The 15,872-nt window shown below is 46.7% G+C and overlaps 1 protein-coding gene across 1 annotated transcript in view; it reads left to right on the top strand.

Annotated features, from left to right (window-relative positions):
- Nucleotides 1–377: 377 nt before the first annotated feature.
- The window catches only part of LOC146596156 (aryl hydrocarbon receptor-like), a 51,040-nt gene continuing 35,545 nt past the window's right edge, over nt 378–15,872 (top strand). Inside the window, exons 1-2 of the mRNA XM_085304379.1 lie at nt 378–418; nt 579–766. Of these exons, the coding sequence (XP_085160505.1) occupies nt 378–418; nt 579–766 (229 nt within the window). The remainder of the gene's footprint in view (nt 419–578; nt 767–15,872) is intronic.

Genomic DNA, 15,872 nt, shown 5'->3' with positions numbered 1-15,872 from the left:
TGCACCCCATGCAACCCAATGTAGTGCTGGGACTCACACACACACACACACACACACACACACACACATATACCCCTCGGGCCCCACATCCCCCTTAACCCTCAAAAGCCCCTTAGCGCTTTACATTCCCCCGCCCCCGTGTACCCCTTCGGCATGCCCCTCCCCACCATGCCCGCCCCCGGGGCGGGGGGCGGTGCCCAGCCCCCTCGGCCGCTCCCATTGGCCGGCCGGGAGTCGCTCCAGCTTGTGCCGCGGCTGAGGCAGCCCCGCTCCGCAGCGCGTGCCCTCCGCTCTGCGCGTGGCGGCAGTGCCCGGGCGCCCTGCAGCCTCGCGGCGCCCTACGCTGACCGCCGCGCTTCGCCCTGGCCCAGCTCACCATGTTTGCGGGGCGCAAGCGGAGGAAGCCGGTGCCCCGAGTGTGAGTGGGTGCGGGGAGCGCGGGCCCGCGGCAGGGGCCACCCCTGCGCGGGGGCAGCGGGCCGTGGTGCGGCGGCGGGCGGGCGGTGTGTGCCCGGCGGGGCCAGCGCGGGGCTGGTGCCGGCGGGTGACGTGGGCGCGTGGCGGCTCTCCCCTGGCAGGGCGAAACCGGGGCCAGCCGAAGGCACCAAGTCCAACCCTTCCAAGCGCCACMGGGAGCGGCTGAACGCAGAGCTGGAGCAGCTGGCCGGCTTGCTGCCCTTCCCCGAGGAGGTCCTCACCAGCCTGGATAAGCTGTCCATACTGCGCCTTGGTGTCAGCTACCTCAGGGCCAAGAGCTTCTTCAGCGGTAAGCTGAGGTGTCGGTGGGAGGCCGTCCCTGAAGTGTCTCAAGGGCTGTGGAGCGGGATGGCCACGCAGCCTTAGCTGCAGTGAGAAGGGGGCTCTGGCTCTCGCCCAAAGCCTCCCACTTGTAGTGTTCCTACAGAGACAGCTTGGTTTGTTGGGGCTGCTTACACTTGCATGGTTTCCCTTCCATGCATGTGAAAGTCCCTGAGACAGAAACATCAGGGAGAGGGGCACCCCCAAAATGAGAGCATGCTTTCTGTGCTAAGGCACTGATGCCCTTCCCTGCAGAGAAAGGCTGGGGGACCTCTGAGTTTCTTTCCCTCTCTGAACTGAATGCTAAGAGGACTACTGTGCATGAGCAGATGTTTGTAGTTTCAATGTCCAGTTCATATCTGCGTAAGCTCTCCCTGTTCCTGAGCATAGTGCTGATGATTCTCCTAGAGTGCAATAGCATGCAGCACTGATGCTGAAGGTGAAGTGAGCTGCGGGCTCCTCTGCAGCACAATGTACTTTAGCTGGGCTCTTCCCCTTTCTACCCTGCCACATTGCTTTGCTGTTATTTGGGGGTTGAGCAAGCTTCCATTCAGAAGTGCAGTGTTAGATCCAGAGCAGCCAGCAAAGTTCATCCCACAGCCAGGTGTTGTTGCTTTGAATAATTCCAGCTTAGTAAGCTTTGTTGATTATTACTCACTGTGTTATATTGGCACACTAATGAAAATTTGTTCAGATTTTTCCTGGGCTTGTTTTGTTGGCATGTTTATTGAATGCTGCTTGGTGATTTGTCACACTTGTCACATCTGTGATAACCCCTTCATTCTTGTCCTCTCATTTCTTTTCTTTTTRCTTGAGAAAGCAGACCCTGTGCAGATGTATAGCACTCACTAATTCTTAGAGAACTAGGCCATAATTAGGCACTGATGTTAACTCAGATGAATAGCACTGTGCAAAATGCATCTGTTTTTGTCTGAGTATTTATTTTATCCCCTTGATGCTTTTTTTTTTTTTTTTTAATGACTGATTTCCTCATTTTGTGACTGCAAGCTGCAAAATGAAGTTACAAGGCTTTGCAGGAAGATCTGTGAGTGTGTTTTGTTTTGACAAAAGCAAGGTTCATGGTTGTTTGGAATTAAACAGATCTTCAAAGATTAAGTTTACTTTACTTGTGGGTTCCATTGAGGTCAAGAATTGAAGTTTAGGCTAGAGGGTTTCCCTGCAGTCTTAGGCTGAGGCTTTGGTGGACACAGCTGTGGCAATAGCAGCATATTATGCAGTGGAGTTGGAAAGTTTCACAATGAAAATGACTTTTTTGGTGTAATATGATATAGTCTTATTAAGTCTTATGACAATGAATAATTGTGATGTGGTTACAGTTTATTTTGGAACCTTTTAAAATACACCATATTTAAGAAATTTCTGCATTGCATTGGGATATAGTTGTTGTAATTCATATAAGCCCTCAGGAGAGGTAGTTAGACAGCCCTGAATTTCCCTACTGAAAAATAGCAGTGGCATGGAAATGTTACATGTGAGCTAAGAAACACTGATTTTCAAACTCCAAATCATTGAATGTCCTTCCCCTCAACCCTGGGGGAGCACTTATATGATTAGCAGGCAGGTGAAATAAACATCTAATGGCTGTGGAGATAGATTATTTGTCTTGCAATGTCAGGTCAAATTTTTTTTACTATATCTGCACACAGTTTGTATTTTACAAACTTTTTTTGCTCTGATAAGTGACTCTTATGTTTCAGCCTTTGCAATACTGCATATGCTGCCTGAAATCCTTTGAACAGTGCCCTGCAGGAAGAAGTTGAGTCCTAGTAGTTTGCCACATCTGTTAAGATGCTCTGAAGCAAAGGTGAGAAATGTGGCATGGATTGTGTTGGTGTTCCTGAAGGCTTCCACCGGGCAAAAGATTTGTTCTGACTGGGAACTGAGGACTGTGTGGAATGGAAGTCTGTGGTGCAGTGCAGGCCTCAGTTTCTCCTGAAATATTAATAATTTAAAATTCTCAGCTTAAGGAACTTATAAAATGGAGGGGTGATTGCAATTCCTTAAAAAGACAGTTTTAAAATGGCTATTTTTTTCACAAAGTATCAAACAAGAAGTTACCTCTGGAGATCATCTAGTCCAACTCCTGTGTTCAAACAGGGTCACCTACAGCATGTTAGACAGGATTGCATCCAGGCAGGCTTTGAATATCTCCAGAGAAGGAGACTCCACAACCTGTCTGGGCAACCTGTTCCAGTGCTCTGTCACTCTCACAGGGAAGAAATTCCTCCTCATGTTCAGGCGGAACTTCCAGTTTGTACCTGTTACCTCTAGTCCTTTTGCACGGGACTACTGAAAAGAGTTTACCCCATCCCCTTGACACCCTCCCTTCAGATTCTTACACACATTGATAAGATTTCTTCCCCCCCCCAGTCTTCTCTCCTCCAGGCTAAAGAGGCCCAGCTCTCACAGCTTTTCCCCATAAGAGAGATGCTCCAGTCCTCTGATCATCTTTGTAGCCCTACATGGGACTCTCTCCAGTAGCTCCATGTCTCTCTTGTACTGGGGAGCCCAGAACTGGACGCAGTACTCGAGATGTGGCCTCAGCAGGGCTGAGGGACAGAATCACATAGCCTTCTATGATGGAATGACTCACTAGGTAGATGTGGGAAGAGCAGTGGATGTTGTATGCCTTAAATTCAGCAAGGCCTTTGACACTGGCTCCCAGAACATCCTCCTACATAAGCCCAGGAGGTGTGCGTTGGACGAGTGGACTGTGAGGTGGATTGAGAACTGGCTGAAAGGCCATGCTCAGAGGGTTTTCATCAGTGGCGTGGAGTCTAGGTGGAGGCCTGTGGCTAGTGGMRTTCYCCAGGGCTCAKTACTGGGTCCCATCCTGTCCAACTTCTTCATCAGTGACCTGTACAAAGGGACAGRGTGCCTCCTCAGTGAGTTTGCTGATGATACCAATCTGGGAGGAGTGGCTGATACYCCTGAGGGCTGTGCTTCCATTCAGAGAGACCTGGACAGGCTGGAGAGCTGGCCAGAGAGCAACCTCATGAGGTTCAACAAGGGCAAGTGCGGAGTCCTGCATGTAGGGAGGAGTAACTCCATGCACCAGTACAGGCTGGGGGCTGACCTGCTGCAAAGCAGCTCTGCAGCGAAGGACCCGGCAGTGCTGCTGGACAACAAGTTGACAGCGAGGCAGCAATGTGCCCTTGCGGCCAAGAAGACCAATGCTATTCTGGGGTGCATTAGGAAACGTGCTGCCAGCAGGTCGAGGGAAGAGATCCTGCCGCTCTACTTGACCCTGCTGAGGCCACATCTCGAGTACTGCGTTCAGTTCCGGGGTCCCCAGTACGAGAGAGACATGGAGCTACTGGAGAGAGTCCAGCGTCRGGCTACCAAGATGATCAGAGGACTGGAGCATCTGCCGTCTGAGGAACGGCTGTGAGAGCTGGGCCTCTTTAGCCTGGAGGAGAGAAGACTGAGAGGGGAACCTTATCAATGTGCGTAAGAATCTGAAGGGAGGGTGTAAAGGGGATGGGGGCTCAACTCTTTTCGGTAGTCCCATGCCAAAGGACAAGAGGCAATGGGCAGAAATTGAAGCACAGGAAGCTCCGCCTGAACGTGAGTAGGAATTTCTTCCCTGTGAGAGTGACGGAGCCCGGACAGGTTGTGGAGTCTCCTTCTCTGGAGATATTCAAAGCCCACCTGGACACAACCTTGTCTAATGTGCTCTAGGTGACCCTGCTTGAGCGGGGGGTGGGGTTGGACCAGATGATCTCCAGAGGTCCTTTCCAACCTTACTGATTCTATGATTCTATGACTCTTTCTAATGCAGCCTGGGATACCGTTGGCCTTTCTCCCCAGAAGGGCACATTGCTGCCTCATAGTCAACTTGTTGTCCAGCAGCACTCCCAGGTCCTTCGCTGCAGAGCGGCTTTGCAGCAGGTCAGCCCCCAGCCTGTACTGGTGCATGGAGTTATTCCTCCCTACATGCAGGACTCCGCACTTGCCCTTGTCGAATCTCATGAGGTTGCTCTCCGGCCAGCTCTCCAGCCGGTCCAGGTCTCTCTGAATGGAAGCACAGCCCTCAGGAGTATCAGCCACTCCTCCCAGATTGGTATCATCAGCAAACTCACTGAGGAGGCACTCTGTCCCTTTGTGCAGGTCATTAATGAAGAAGTTGAACAGGATGGGAGGCAGTACTGAGCCCTGGGGAASTCCACTAGCCACAGGCCTCCACCTAGACTCCACACCACTGATGATGACCCTCTGAGCTCTGCCTTTCAGCCAGTTCTCAGTCCAATTCACAGTTCACTCGTSCAACGCACACCTCCTGGGCTTATGTAGGAGGATGTTCTGGGAGCCAGTGTCAAAAGCCTTGCGGAAGTCAAAGCACACAGTGTCCACTGCTCTCCCCTCACCTACCCAGCCAGTCGTTCCATCAGAGAAGGCTAGCAGATTGGTTAAGCACGCTTTGCCCTTGGTGAAATCTATGCTGACTACTCCTGATCACCTTCTTTTCCTCCATATGCTTGGACATGACATGCGGAATGAGCTGTTCCATCCCCTTTCCAGGGCAGGAGGGAGGTGAGGCTGACTGGCCTAGAGTTGCTTGGGTCCTCCTTCTTGCCCTTTTTGAAGACTGGAATGATACTGGCTTTCTTCTGGTCCTCAGGCACCTCTCCAGTTCCACAGGACTTCGAAAAGAGGATGGAGAGTAGCCTAACAATAACATCTGCCAGCTCACTCAGTACTCATGGGTGCATCCCATAAGGGCCCACAAATTTGTGGATGTCCGGTTTGCCTAGAAGATATCTAACCCGATCCTCTTCAACCAAAGGAAAGTCTTCCTTTCTGCAGACTTTTTTTCCCATCTCTAGGCCCTGAGATTTCTGAGGGCTGCCCTTAGCAGTAAAGACTGAAGCAAAAAAGGCATTCAGTAACTCTGCCTTCTCTGTAGCCTTCAACACCAAGGCCCCCGCCCCGCTCAGCAGCAGGCCCACATTTTCCCTGGTCTTCAAATACAGCGGTAGCAAGAAGCCCTTCTTGTTGTCCTTGACATCCCTTGCCAGGGATGGGGCCTTAGCCCTCCTTGTCACATCCCTGCATACTCTGACCACATATTCTTCCTAAGTGGCTTGTTCCCTCTTCCACACTCTATGTACTTCCTTTTTCTATCTGAGTTTTGCCAAGAGCTCCTTGCTCACCCATACAGGTCTTCTGCCCCCTTTGCTGGACTTCTTACTCACAGGGCTGCACCACTCTTGAGCTTGGAGGAAGTGATGCCTGAGTACTAGCCAGCTCTCTTGAATTCCACTTCCTTCTAGGGTGCTTGGATTCTTCCAAGTAGTTCCTGAAGAGGCCCAAGTCCTCTGTCCTTTAGTCCAGGATTGCAGTCCTACATATTTGTCTTGCTTTCTCCACACAGGATCCTGAACTCCTCCATCTCGTGGTCACTGCAGCCAAGGCTGCCCCCAACCTTCACATCTCTAACCAGTCCTTCTTTGGTGGTTAATACAAGGTCCAGCAGGACACCCCTCTTTACCTATAAGCTCTCAACTTTCTCTTCCTCCGCCCCTAGGCAGAGCTCCACACATTACATAAAGAGCAACTCCACCACCTCACCTTCCCAGCCTGTTTTTTCTAAAAGCATGTAGCCATCCATGACTTTTGCTATGTTGTTCTCTAACAAGCCATGCTATTGTTGGGAGAGCCTTAAGCTTAGAAAGACTCCTGTGATGCTTTCAGGTAATGGCACCTTCTTTTGGTGATGATAATGAGGACATTGTCTGTGAGGAGCGTATTGGTTTCACAATTGGCAATTGCTGCTCCTTGCCTCTCTTGTGTGTTCCTCACAAAGCTGCCATCTATGCTAGAGATGCTGATTCATACAGGTCTTTTATGTTAGAAGATAATGTCCCATTAAGCCCCTTTTGTTTGTTTGTTTGTTTTCCTTTCATTTTTTGTTCAGCTTAAGTCTGATCCATATTGAAATCTTCTGTGTGTTTGAGAGGGGTCATGTACAGCCCATATATGTCTGGCTGACTAAACAGAGATGAGTGCCATGGAGACCCACTTTCCCATACTGACAGCTGGGGAGCTCCCCTTTGCTTCCTGCACATCTTTCCCCATTTTGTGGGATAGAGAGGTTGCTGTGCTTCCTCTTGCTGTGTTGTCGTAATTCATGCCTGCTTGCAGGATGGCAGTGGGGAGGCTGTCTGGGCCATCATGGCTTTGTAGTAGGTCCCAAGTTCTGCTCGCAGCATGATTTGCTCTGAAACCGGGGGAGGGGGGGGGTTGGGATGTGTAGTGTCAGGGGAAAACTGACTTCTAAGTCAATCCCAACTGGAATTTTTCTAACTGAAGATGTCAGGAAACAGTGCAACACCTTCCTGTTTGAAATACTCTACTTCTTAATCCTTTAGTCCTTGTTTTGTTTTGGTTTTTTTCTGTCATCTCACTCATATTTAGGTTTTTTGCTCAGTCTATCAGGAGAATGGGTTAGAAGGGGCTGGGTAGAGCATCTGAAGTAGCTAGGGGTTTGCCTATGTGCTTGCTGGTAACTTGGGGATGTGTTCCATTCTTTGAGATGTAAAACTGGGATCCCAAGAAAATTACTTCAGTTGCTGAATAGTGACAAGTTCCCTGTGAGATCAGAAAATGCAAGTGCTGCGGTTGTCACAAGTCAGGGAACATTACATGGGCTCAGAAACAGTCTATGCAATTTGCTTAATTTACTGGGAAAGAATGAGACTTTTGGCATTTCCCATCTTAGCTAGCTAGAAGTGTGATTCACATCCTTGCTCACTTAGAGAAGACCCAGGAGAAGGAAGAGAGATGGCAGAAACTGGGATGTGCTGCTGTGCCACTGTGAGGAGTAACATCTTTCAAAAATGTGCCCTTGATCAGGTCTTAGCCTGTGTAAAATCATTGAAACCAGTTTACTTGGTTCATGCCAGCTGCCATTTCTGTAGCCCCATCTTAAATAATTTATTGCACATCAGAAATTCTTCCTCTTCCTAACTGCTGATTCTCCCTAACTCTTTAAAATTTATTATTTATTTTCAAATAGCTTAAATTGTGAGTAGGTGGTGTACAGGGCAATTTTTATAGGCTTTTAGAAAAATGTTATCAAGGGGAGTATGGGAGTTCTGTGATTAAAAAGATGGATTCCAAATCTTATTCACTGATAGAATCTTTGGGAGTTTCTTTCATTTTATTTCTGGCTCTAAACTATCTCCTAGTCATCCGATATATTCCTCAAAATGTTGAGCAGGCCTTGGTATTCCCTAGTAGGATCTCATAAAAAGTATACCTGTGTTAGCATTGCAGCAGCCAATCTGAATAGGTTGGATGAATTGACAGAGTTTTGCCATGAAAACCAACATGTTGTTTAGATGTCAGAGGCAGTCAAGGTATGGTGTGCCAGAAACAGATGTGCATGCTTGTTTGGATGGTCGAGGATCAAATATTGCTGCCACAAAGGTGACTTAGCTAAAGGGCTTTTGTGTTGGGTAGGAGGAAGGTGTCTTTGTAGCCTCTGCAATGTGTTTAGTACCTAGTGAAGATTTATTCTGTTTTTGATGGTGGAATTATTGCTGAATGGGGAACGGAGTGCATGTTTCATGTGCTGTGCTAGTATTGTGACCCACTGGTGTAAAATGTAGGTTACTTTGGATTGCTGTGGAAGCTCTTCTTTTTGTATGGTGCTAGTAGGCAAGGATTTCGGTGATGAGCCTTAGAAATGCATCTTGATGGGAGTTATGTTGCTGTATGCAGTAGAGATACTCTTGGGATGCATCAGATATGCTTTAGCCTGTTCCTACAAGGAGCCTTTGTGGCTTCTACAGCTTAGTATTAACGTGAATTTGGGGAAATACTACTAGGATTCTTTTTTTCTTTAATGATGCATTTTTTATATGATCTAAAATGAAACCTTTTCTATCTGGAAAAGAAATTGGAAAACCTTTTGCCTTCTGAATAAATGGTAATAAAGTGGAAGGATCTGCCAGATTGTGTTTCTGTGTGGCTGTCAAAGATTTCTGTTGTTGGATAGTGTCTTCTTCACCAGGGGAAATGGCCCTCTCTAGACCTGGTCATCTTTTCAGTGTCATGGTAATTTATGTAATGACCATCATAGCTGGCATAATCCTGTGATTGTCTGGCTTTGTGACCTGTTGCAAAGAACTATGCCCAGGGGCATTCTGACCTATGTATAGTATTTCCAGAGATATTCATCCATGGAGAAGGTCTGTTAGGATGGTCTGTTAGGATGTTGACCTATCTACTGGAAATGAAGTGCATTTTGGGTAGTCCTAGGAAGAAAATCAGTTGTAGGGGAATACATTGGACACTGAGCTAGCTTTTGTACCCAAAACACTGGGACTGAATAAAGTGGACTCACGCATAGCCTTTGCAAGAGGGTTGTGGATCCTGCATGCTTCATGGTCTGTGCTAGCTGTATGCAAAGCTCTTATGTGTATATGAGCACACATACACTTTTGTAGGTTGAAGTTTCTATCTAGAGAGACTTTATCTTTTTTTTTGATCCTGTTTCTGTTCTTTGTCACAAGCTGAATTTGAACTCCTTTTTAACCTTGAGTTTGGGGTCAGATATGGCCTTCCCTCCCCTCTCTTCTTCCTGCCTACTCTGTAGAGCCAACATAAAAAAAGGCTTTTCTCCTTTTTGGGATTGGAGCTGTTTGACCTCCTATGCCTCTTCTGTTTTTCAGAGGACACAATTTTTGTTTTCTCCTAGCAGGAGCGGCTCTGGAAAATCTTCATGTTTGCTGGTCTTGGTCAGGTTTTCTTTCTCTGCTGTCTGCATCCCCTTGAGGTCAGACTCTTGTTTCCTGTAACAATAGATCATAGAATCATAGAATCAGTAAGGTTGGAAGGGACCTCTGGAGATTATCTAGTCCACCCTCCTGCTCAARCAGGGTCACCTAGAGCATGTTAGGGTTGCAGCCAGGCGGGCTTTGAATATCTCCAGAGAAGGAGACTCCAAAACCTCTCTGGGCAACCTCTTCCAGTGCTCATGTATGTTTCTGATTCATAATGTCACAATTATGACCTAGTGATGTGGATGGATTTTAACATATACAGAGCAGCACAGAATGAGTATCATGCATGAGTGACAGTGACTGTCTGTTTCTGAATGTGGGCAGGACTGATGGTGTTGCCTTTGTCTAGTCACTGCACAGGGTGCATCTTACAGGTTGTAAGTCTCCTGACTTACAGATTTTAAGTCTCTTGAGTGAGTTAAAACCTCTGCTGCAGTTAGGGTGGAGATGTTGCCTAGTGCCTCTCAGGTTTGTGGGCAGGAAAGTGTGTGGTGCTGGTCCTGTCAGTGTCCTCTCTGGCCTCAGTACCTTGTTGTAAGCATGAACAAATAAAGCCAATGGGAGATTAAACACACAAATGTGAGCTGCCAGAGCAGCACTTGAGTCCCCATGTCAGACAGGAGGTCCCCTGTGATTCCAACTGTCTGAAGGAAAAGACCTAGTGAAAGTGGTGGAGGAGAGAAGAGGAGAAGACAGGTTTTTCTTGATGTGGGGAACTCCACTGCCCCTCCTCCTACTTCTTCCCCCTCCCCCCTGCCAACTCTTGGGGGCATGGGTAGTAATGAGGTGGAGAGAGAGTTTGCTTGGATGTTGAGTACTGTGAGGAAGGCTAAGAGTAAGGTAAGGATGGTGAGTGATGTTGCTTAAAAATAATAATCATACATCCTTCGACAACCATCTTACCTCCATTTCTCTCTCCCTCATAAAATGCTTCCCCTACTCTCATCTCTTCCACCTGCATTGGCTGCATTCTGTTACTTGACTGTGTGAGGGACTTCTTGTGAGCATGCACATTAATCATCAAGCAGAAGGAGATGTCTGAGAGTGGGATCAGCAGCAGTGAATTTAGAACAACAGAGCAGCCCCAAAACTAGGGGGACAAAAGGGACGAAGTACAGCCATGTGGTCAAAGGAGCTGAATGCTGTGCTCCACAGTATCAGATGCATTGCCAGAATCAAACTTGAAGTCTCTGTTTAATGGTGTGCTTGTGATTGCACTTCAGCTCARCTATCCCAAATCTTTGCTTGGGGATTTTATCTGCGTGTCTAACTGTTTCCTGTATGCAGAAGAGATATGAGGAGAGCCCTTTCTCACAAAAAGAGTTATAAAGAACATGGCCAGACACTCTGAAAATCTTGTGAGGAATTGAATGAATCTCTTTTTGGAGAGGGATGTGGCTAGTGTTCAGCAAATGCACCATGCCTGCCAGGCATTCATCAGTGAGAACTAGAAGACATGTTGAGGAGCTGTCTGCAAAGTCTATTTAGCACGGAGATGCCCACTGTCTCCTGCCATCCTAGTGACTCCCTTCCCTTAAGAACGGTGTTGCCTTGTGTCAGATGTGTTGCAGCCATCTCAGAAGACAAAAGTGAATTCTGCCTGTACTCTGGGCTGGGGCTACTCAGTCTTCAGGATGTTTACTATGGATTTGTGCATATAAAACCAAGAACAGGCTTTAGCATAGAGTTCTCCTAGCATGGGATGTTCTGCAGAGAGACAGTGATTTATTTTTCATTAGCAACACTTGTGTCAGTCAACAGTGCTTTTAGCCCTGAGAACTCAGAGGTTGGATGGAGGTTAGACAAAGACATGGATATTAAAGAAAATATACTGAAAGTATGGAGGCCTGACTTGGTATATATTGATATTTTAAATATTTCTCCTAGTATTTTGTATTTTAGGCCTGTGTGTTATATATATATATGTATATATTTGCAAAATGACTGAAATTTCCTTACTCAGCAGGTAAGATCAAGGAGGAATTTCCAGCTGAGAAACCAGTGGAAGAATGTTTGATTAAAATAGTGCAGATTTCTTGTTGGCATGCCCTAAGCTGCTGTGTGAGTATCTGGAAGGTGCTCGAATGTGTGAGACAGAACAGCTGTCTGCTCTCTGTTTGATATAGTTCAGTGAAGAGCTACTGCATTTGGCAGAAAAAAATAATTGATAGAGTTGGATAAATCCCATGGGAGCACAACTGCCTGCTTGAAAATGCATTACAGATTCCCAAGGAGAAACTAGGTGTGGCAGTACAGGCTGAGGAGCAGAGCAAGAGAAAATCATAGATTGATAATTTGCAAGGGATTTCTGGAAGTTTTTGATGCAACTGCCTGCTCAAAGCAGGGCAAATTATAGCATGTTGCCTTGGGCTTCATACAGTTAAGTGTTGAATATCTCCAAGGATCTTTTAGGATCAAGATCTTAAGACCTTGCTGTGGGCTCCTGTCCCACTGTTCAACTACCCTCATGCTAATAGAAGTTTTCTTAATGTCTGACTGGAATTTCCCATTTTCCCACTTGTAGCTGTGACCGCTTGTCCTGACATCTTGCATCTTTGGGAAGAATGTGGCTCTGTCTTCTCTTTTGTGTTCCCTACTGAATGCACTAGCAGGCTCTACAGCAAACGGCACATCCACCTGAGCGTGCTGAGGAGGAATGTGTGATGTTTCTTGATAACCGCATTTTAGCACTCCTGAGCAGGACTAGAGGAGTTACTCGCTAATCAGGAAGTTGTGCCCCTCTACTCAGAACTACCAGAGTAAACCCCAAATGGTTCTGCAGAGATCAGGGTGTTGCAATAGCTTGATTTAACCTGTGCCCTCACTGGCAAATTTAGGAATAGCTGAAAAGAAATGGCCATGCTTCCACTGCAGTCTCCTGTTGTCTATGAGTGGCTCTGGCATGTTGCAGATGGATGAGGGAATGCCCAAATTAACTTTCTCTCTGCACGGAGCTGGGCCTTCCCCTTCTCCCCACTCCAGCTCCCTTTTTCTTTTTTCTTTCTTTTTTTTCCCTCCACTTTCTTTTGCAACAGTAGTTCTGTTAATTTTGGCTAGATTTTTGGCCTTCTCTGGTAGGGGCCAGAGTGCAAATGGGTGTATTTGGCCATTCTGTCATTCTGCAGTAAGAGTTCATTCAGTAACAGACTGCCTACCTATTGTCCTTGTTACTTTAAGAGTGCTAGGCACCAGTTTTCGTCCAGATCTGATCTGTAGTGGAATGTAATAGACTTCTCTTGTGAAAGAACAGCATTGTCCTCTACAAGATGACAATCTCTACAAGATGATACCTTATTCTTATTCTATTGTCGGGGTCTGCAAGCAGGAGTGTTTAAACACAATTACTTATTGTGTCATTACTTACCGTGACAGAGGTAAACTTGGGTGAAGGAACAGTGGTAGGAGAGAGCTTGAAAAGTTAGGAGAGAGATTTTGCTAGGAATATAGATTTATAAGGCCTAGCTCTGCATCATCCTACAGTCTTCTAGTAGATAAAGCAGCACTGAAATGACAGGCCAGCATTGTTAGCCTGGAACAGGAGGACTCGAAGGAGCTGAAGTTGGTTCCCAAATCTAGGAACACTGTGTGATTTAAAAGCTCTTTCCTGCTCTTTTCCTGTCCAGGACGCTTTTCTGTTGGCCTTACTTGCTGAGGGAACAATCCCCCAAATGTCATTCCTTCTTTTCTCTCTTCCTTCTGCTCCTCCCAACCTGGTGAAGCAAATATTTTAAGACTATAGTGTTTTAACATTTTTTCCTGGTCTATATGAACATCTTCCAGAGTATGAGAACCCCACCTCCTTGGGAGGTGAAAGGGTGCCCTAAATATCAGAACTGTTGCTTCCCAAGCTGAGGAGAAGGATTCAGTGGTCCATGTTCCAGGCTCAACCTATGTTTGCACCTCAGCAGTTGCCCTGTGGTTAGATTCTGTAGTACCTGGACCGTAGATACGGGGTTTGGTGCAAGGAGTTGGCCTTCATCATATGGCCTTTTGGCTGGAAGGGCTTTAGTGATGATATTACATTTGGCAGGAGTGAATTTCAGTGGGGAGAGCCAGAGAATAGCCTTGCCTGTGACCCCTGTGGCTAGAGTGCTGTGAGCTCCTGGTGGGTGACAAGCCCATGGAACCTCTCTTATCACTCCCTCTTCCTTTGAGGACTGTCTTCAGCATGGTGCAACAAAGCCAAGTAATTACAGAGCCTCGTTTCTGCCATCCTCCTGTCCCTCTCTAATAATGCACATCTTGTTGGGCTGCCCGGCGCCAGTGTATTGGGGTCTGCTCGATGCATAATTCCAAATGAGCACTGACAGATTAGTCTGACTGTGCCTGGCGGGCTGGTCCCCTCTAATCCTTCCCCATTCTTTCACTTGACACTAAATGCCTCTGACGCAGCGAGCCTGGTAAACATTGCTTGTGTACAGAGAGGTCACTGTTTCTTTTGCCTCCCTCACCCTCCAAAAAGGGGGGAGAACAAAAAGAGAATGCACTAGTTGCAGCCTTTAAGGAAGGCATTTGGGCTGCATTTGCTGTTGTGTTATGCGCTGTGTAGTATTTATTACTAAGTCTTGCTAAAAGAAATGACTCAAAGGCACCTTGTGATTGGTTGTAGGATACATATATTGCTTTTCCCACTTAAATATCTGGTGAGGAAGTTACTTGGTAGACCTCAAAATACTCAAGGAGTTAGATCACAGAAATCTCATGCAGTTTGCTCCTGTAAGCATACTTCTGTAGTGTGCTGGAAAGCTTGTCTGAGCCATACTTTTTGCAGTGCCTTGTTCTAGGGTAAGCCTTGCCACTTTGGGGTGCAAGAGCTAGCCCTACCACAGAATACTCTTTTGCCCTTCTTTGGCCAACTCTGTGCTCACAGGGAGTCCCATGCCTGTCAAAAACCTGTGCCCTACTGGCTTTGTTTCTGGGTGTCTGCCATACAAGTGTTTTGTCAGGATTCAGGTCACCTGAATTGGTCTCACTTTGCTTTCCAAATAGCTGGTGGGTTTATGCCATTTCAAAGGGTTTCCGCACAGCAAACTTCCTAGTCCTTCAGATACCAGTGCACAGCTCTTCTAGCTGTTCCTGAAGCTGAAGTGTAGGAGGGGGCACCACTGGATGACACGCTTCCAGGTATGAAGTAGGCTGCCTCATCAGAAATGCCATTAAAGTGGTTTTGATTGCTCTTTGGCTAATCATCATCTAACATTCGGGAACCCTCACTTCCAGCAATTTCTCTTGACACATCCAAACTGAGCCCTGGGTTTATATACCATAGGAACATCAATAAGAAAACTTTGGCATGTAGTGCCAAGAGCTGCATTTCTGAACTCCAGTGCTGAGCTATACTGTAAGCTAATAAGCAGATAACTCCACTTTAAAGTAAGGCTCCTTGGCAACTGAAATACACCTCTGCCCATGTGCAGTCTCTGCCTGATACCTCTGAGGTGTTTGACCAGGCTAAGTATCCTGTCCAGGGAACTGGACTTGGCAGCAGCTAAATGAATGTCTTCTGGGCAGTTCAAATGCATAACTGGCTGTGAGCAGGCCAGAAAAATATCTAGGCATGTATTGTGGTGCTAGAAATCAATCTCAAGATGAGTATCAGCTGCACAGTCTGTCATCACAGATGAGTAGGTGGATTTGTCTTTTAGTTATGGTTTTGAGCCGCTTGGTATATTTGTGAGGTGATAGTGTAATTTATCCAAAAGACATAAAGCCAAGCAGTTTGTATTTCTCATATGTTAAAAAAAATCCTGAGGGTGTTGAGGGTTTGAGGTTTTCTTACAGTAGTCCTTAAATCTCAGATGGCTTCTGAAGGATTGGTATGCAGCCTCATGGGTTGGGCCTAATCCCTTAAACCTCTGGTACAAGTGCAAACAGTTATTCTTAGAGCTGTAATGATCTGCGAAGAGCCTGACAGTCTTCCCTCCTTCCCTCCTAAACACATCAAAAGACAACTAAACTTCCTCTGCAAGTGGGAGTAAGGTAAGACTCCTCTCTGCCTGGCATGAAAATGAAACAGATGTGGATTAATCGTTAAGCCGATTTAATGTGTATCCAACCTACAGACCGTTGGTGCTCTCGGAAGCAATTCAAGATGTAAGAAGCTTTTGTAACATTTTGTGTAGGAAACCAAATTCAGAACTAAAAATCTCTTCTTCCCTGTGGTATTGAGATGAGTTAGCCAGCCATAGTCAGGCTAGAAAAATGCTTTTTATGCTAATTATAACAAATAGACTTGAACTGTGCCTCTGAAATCTCTACTTAGGG

Source organism: Rhea americana, unplaced genomic scaffold (genome assembly GCF_003343005.1).
Source record: "Rhea americana isolate MKP2758 unplaced genomic scaffold, rheAme1 scaffold_209, whole genome shotgun sequence".
Taxonomy (NCBI): Eukaryota; Metazoa; Chordata; class Aves; order Rheiformes; family Rheidae; genus Rhea; species Rhea americana.
The sequence above is the reverse complement of the archived record's forward strand: the minus strand, read 5'-3'. Positions and strand labels throughout refer to the sequence as shown.